Source organism: Lolium rigidum, chromosome 2 (genome assembly GCF_022539505.1).
Source record: "Lolium rigidum isolate FL_2022 chromosome 2, APGP_CSIRO_Lrig_0.1, whole genome shotgun sequence".
Classification (NCBI taxonomy): domain Eukaryota; kingdom Viridiplantae; phylum Streptophyta; class Magnoliopsida; order Poales; family Poaceae; genus Lolium; species Lolium rigidum.
The window spans coordinates 113,470,159-113,475,621 of NC_061509.1; the positions used below are offsets into that span (position 1 = coordinate 113,470,159).

General features: G+C 49.6%; 1 protein-coding gene across 1 annotated transcript; it reads left to right on the forward strand.

Annotated features, from left to right (window-relative positions):
* Positions 1 to 2,774: 2,774 nt before the first annotated feature.
* LOC124690045 (G-type lectin S-receptor-like serine/threonine-protein kinase B120) lies at positions 2,775 to 4,024 on the forward strand (the record flags this gene model as incomplete). Its single annotated transcript, XM_047223488.1, is given in 1 exon segment — positions 2,775 to 4,024. A coding segment is annotated over 1 exon segment (1,250 nt), but the record flags the coding sequence as incomplete, so codon positions are not given.
* Positions 4,025 to 5,463: the final 1,439 nt, after the last annotated feature.

Sequence of the window (5,463 nt, forward strand, 5' to 3'; positions counted from 1 at the left end):
CGCCTATAGCCAAAGCCGGGCCTGCGCCGCGTTGCACGCCGCCGGCTGCCGCGCTCCGTCGCGTGCCCACCTGAATGCCCGCGCTGCACGCCCGGCCTCGCCGCCCTCGCCCTGAGGTCGTTGGCCCTGCGCTCGGCTGGCCCGTGGCGGATGAAGAAGATAAGGAGGAGAAATAAAACAGACCACGTGTAGGGACGTGGGCACCAGCGCCGCTTTGACTATCCGGCAAAATTACAGAACAGAACTGGCCTACCACCGTCTAAGACTATTACAGCTATGGCCACACCAAAAATGCTCCAAAGCAGGAGAAAAGAACTCCCAAAATTTTAAGACGACCCCGGAATTGCACACAAGAAAACCACCACAAAAATTAACTACAAAAGAGTAGACGTGTCAGAACGCAGAAACAGTTCAAAACTCTAGCAAAAATCGAAGTTGATCGCTCTTAGTATAGTAGTTATTTGTGCAGAACTTTTTTTTTCTAGTGATTGTGTTGGAGATGCTTCCTTTTTACTTTTTTCTTCTTTTTTTAAGCAGATTTTACTTTTTTTTGCTTTGTTTTGAGCATTTGGGAAGCTTGCTGAACTTGAAGTGAAACTGCGGCCTAGGCTGGTTTACCCTGCGAAATTTACGGCCTGATAACGCTATTGGGCAGAGTGGAGCTCAACACGGCCTCGAGCCTACGTAAACCGCGCAGCCTGTTTCGTATTGGCAACAAGGCCTCCAGCCCACACGTAAGTAGCAGCCGTTTGCCTTCGCCGCCGAAGACGAGTGCCCAGTCCCCACTGCCGCCACAGTCCCCCACCCCTGCCGCGGTGGCGCCGCCGGTCTGCTAATCATGCCGCCGTCTCTATATGCGTCTCCGCAGTGGCGGACCTACAAAAGAGATCTTGGGCGGGCCAAGCTAAAGAATAACACAAAGAATTCTAATTCTAAGCCATATACATTTTAGACAACTATGCATTAGTAAATTTACTGCATACATTTGATCCATCACATCATACATATATGAGAAGTACCCCAAAAAAAAAAATCAGACCAAATTACCAAGGTTCAGAGCATCTCCAGTCGCGTCCCCCAAACGATGTCCGGACAAAGCGCTGGATTAGTCGTTTGGGGGACGTCCGGACAAAAATTTCGTTTGGAAAAGGTCCCTTTTCTAGCCACATCCCCCAAACGCGACATCCAAACAAAAAGTAAGTGTAAAAGTTGTGTCCGGCGTCCCCGGTAGAGACTCTATACAGGGGATGGGCGAGGGACGCCGGACAACATTTGGAGCACGTCCGGACCGAAGCGGCCTTTGGGGCACGTGACTGGGTCGTTTTTTTGGCCGGCGTCCCCCAAATCCCTTTGGGGGACGCTTTGGGGGACGCGACTGGAGATGCTCTCAGTTTGGTCATAAGGTTCAGTTTGGATGTTCTAATTCAAGTAAAGGTAATGGATGATCAGCTAGTACAGACCGGTCTTCCTCAACTTCATTTGTCTCGTCTCCTTTTTCATTTGAAAACTAGATCTATTCTTCTCTGATTGACCTTGCTCATGGTGCCCAAATTGCATTTGTAAACAAACAAAGAATTTAATTGTTTAGGGTGCCAAATCGTTAGCAGTGTACTTTTGTTGTGAAGAGATTTGGGGAAAACTCAATTACCGTTGCCTGGGAGTAATTAGAGCAGCTAGTGGCTCCTGGTTGTTGCCTGCGCCGGATGATCGGATCGCCGTAGTCACCGGCCTGCCGCCTGCCGGCAGCCTGGCCGTTGCCGGCCTGCGTCTGCTGCCTAACTAGGGCTTGTCGTGTGGCCGCGTGACCACGTGGGGCTTGTGGTGTCTGCCCCTGCTGGATGGTGGTCGCCAGATCGAGTCGCTCCAGGGTTCCGACGGCTACCTCCGCGCTCAGTCACCGGCGGCAGGTCGCCGGCGGCAGGTCGGCAGTGGCCCTAAACTACGGCCATGGACAGCGATACGGCATCGCATACGAGCAACTGAGCAAGCAGGAAACAACAAAGAGGGAGTAGACGACGACCTGGGCTGGGTTAATGGGCTTTACACATGGATGCATAGGCATAATTTTTTCCCCAGTTTTGGGCTGGGCGGGCCATGGCCCGGGTTTGCCCTCACATAGGTCCGCCAGTGCGTCTCCGGCCCCTCGTATTCCTTCCACTCCCCACCCGTCCCAGGCGGCCATAGTACGCGGTGCCGGCCAGTCATCGCGCCGACGCAGCCATCCTCCGGTAGTTCCACCCTACCCGCTCGCCGTCGGCGTTCGTACAACCCAGCCACCCGAGATGAATGGTTGGAAACTACCTGACTATGAGATGAGGTACCAAGTGTCAACTCCCCCGGCCCCCGCCCCCACCGCCACTACCCCGTCGACGCTCCACCTGACGGTAACCGGTTCCATACACGTCTTTCTTTTGTATATTGTCAACCCAGTAGTCGCTTACGGCCAGTCGGCAATGATGGTGAAAGCTTGATATTTCTGCACCTTCCTGTGTAAGCTTGTTTGGTTACCCTGCAAGGTCCCAGTTCCAGGACTACCTAGTACCGACCAACAGCATTTATGCTGACGACGACTGCGAGCCGCAAGTCGCGAGAGCTTAGTCCACTCTGTGTATTTGATGCAGTGAACACAGCCAAGACTTGGACCGTCAGGCTGAAATTATGTCGGGCGAACTGGTCATGCTGCTGTGACTAGCACAAAAGTGGGAGCGGTGTTTCGTCTCCAAGCAGAACATCCAGACTCCAGAGCATTTCCATAGACCACTCGTCACAAGCATATGTGGAAAATAGGCACGACTCTCCTCCCCTGTTTCATCCTCCTATTATTGATTTGTTTCTGCAAATCCGATGACGGCCTAATGCCTACGAAGCCACTCTTGGCTGGGGACAAGCTCGTCTCAAACAATGGCATCTTCGCTCTTGGTTTCTTCTCCCTGGAGAACTCCACCGCAAACTCATATTTAGGCATATGGTACCACAACATCCCGGAGCGGACATATGTCTGGGTGGCCAACCGCGACAACCCAATCAGCAGCAGTGTGTCCGGTAAGTTGGTTCTGACCAATAGCTCTGACCTTGTCCTGTCAGATTCTAGAGGCCGTATCCTCTGGATGACGGCGAACAATGTCACCACTGGGGGTGATGGAGCTGTGGCACTGCTGCTCGACACAGGAAACTTTATCCTCCAGTCAAGGAATTTCATGCAGATATGGCAGAGTTTTGATCACCCGACGGACACCATCCTCCCCGGTTTCAAGGTTTGGGCAAACTACAAGACCCACACATCAGTGCGCCTTGTTGCTTGGAAGGATTCTCAAGATCCGTCCACTGGGGAATTCTCCTTCAGTCGTGACCCTAGCACGGCCCTCGAGATCCTCATATGGCGTCAGACAAGCCTGTACTGGCGCAGCGGACTGTGGAACAGCACGACAGCCTGGAATAACAACGGATACATATGGTCCCAGATCGTCGACGATGGGGAGGAGATCTACTCAACGTACAGCACAGGCAATGACTCACGGAGATCGCACTGGAAGCTGGACTACACTGGCGACTTGATGCTCAGGAGATGGATTAACCAGTCGTGGGAGGTTTTATTCAAACGCCCAGGTGATGGCTGCCGAAACTACGGCTCATGTGGTCCGTTTGGTTACTGCGATAGCATGGCGTCTAGCGGGGAATGCAGGTGCTTCGAAGGGTTTGAGCTGGCAGATGGCTTCAGTGCCAACTTCTCCAGAGGATGTGTGAGAATGGAGGCGCTGAGATGCCGCGATGACCACTTCCTGCCCTTGGCGGGGATGAAGGTGCCTGGGAAATTTGTGTATGCCAGGAACAAAAGCTTTGAGGAGTGCACTGCTGAGTGTTACCACAACTGCTCCTGCACCGCTTATGCTTATGCCAACTTGAGCAGTATCCTCGCAACAGGTGGTCCATCAAGATGCTTGATCTGGATAGGGGAGCTTGTTGACTCGGAAAAGTCCGGCGCACTTGGTGGCAACCTGTACCTTCGGCTGGCTGGCTCACCTGGTAAGTAAGGTCCCATGGCTGATTTTGTTCTTTAACCTGCAGTGACATTGGTACCTTAAAATAACGTGCTTTCTCATGTCACCTCTGGATCTGGATCTTGACAGTAACAGCCTGCATGTGAAACTACGATCACAAACCTTTTCTGTCGGTAACATATATCCTTTAGCATTGAACAAACTCATCAGCTTGCATTTCTTCCAGAATGGTGCCCAGTGGCGGACCTTGCAGAAAATCTTTGGGGGGGCGAAGCTACAAATTAACATGAATTTTTTTTCTTTGAACACCAAACTGAACAGGCAACAACAAGATAGGATTAGTAGTATTTTCAGAACTTATATAACTAGATTGACTTGTCCACAAAATACATTTCTAGCAGCATTATATGCATAAACTACTCCTTTCCTCCAGAACAAAAGAACTAGATGCTAGGTAATCATCTCCAAAACAAAAGAAATACATACTAGGTAATGACAGAATTACGTAGTGCTGTAGTTAATTAGTAGAAGCTACAGGTCAGATCTTCGTTTCTTCCCCGAGAAATGCTCAAGAATATCCTCGTAGCTGTACTTTTCAGCAATTTCCCTCTCTATGTTGACTAGCAAACTGTTGGCAAGAAACTCGTCCTCCATCTTATTGCGCAACCTTGTCTTAACAATCTTCAAAGCGGAAAATGCCCGTTCAGCACTTGCTGTAGAAACCGGGAGAGTCACAAGCAACCGCAACAATCTATCAATCAAATTGTAGATAGAATGTCGCCCAGTCTCAACGAGGCAGCGACATAGCTTTGTTAATGTTGATACATTTTTCAACTCCTTGTCATTAGAAGCATCCACAACGAAGTGTTTGAGTTGTTGCTCTAGGCCATAAATTTCTTGTTGAGTGAAATCAGCTGGATAATATTTCTTTACCATCTCACAAATATCATCAGCCTTGAAAGATCTAAATTTATTTGCAGGGATCAAAGTAGCACTAGTTGACAGAAGATCCATTACCTTCTCATTGAACCGGAATTCTAGTTCATGGAGTTGAGTATCAATTGTTGCACGGAATACTTCCACTCGAAAATAATGCTCCTTAGTGAAACAATCAGGTTGGCGACGAGCACGACCACCGCGCAGAATATAAGTTTCCTCCAAATCTGGAATTTCAATGGAATGGTTTGCACAAAACTCAACAACTCGGAAAAAAAAGGCTTCCCAACCATCATCTGATCTCATATCATGTAGGCGAACCTTTGTTGAGAAAACTAGGCGCATGGCATTTACAATGTCTTGTGACTTCTTTTGCAAAGCTTGGCCAAGATCCTCAGTAATCTCTAGTATCTCTTGCATCAAACATAAGACAAGTATGAACTCAAAAGAGGACAAGTAGATGAAAGCGGTATCTCCATCTGCACGAATTGAGCCAGCTGATCCATCTGAAGCTATTTTTTGAAGCACT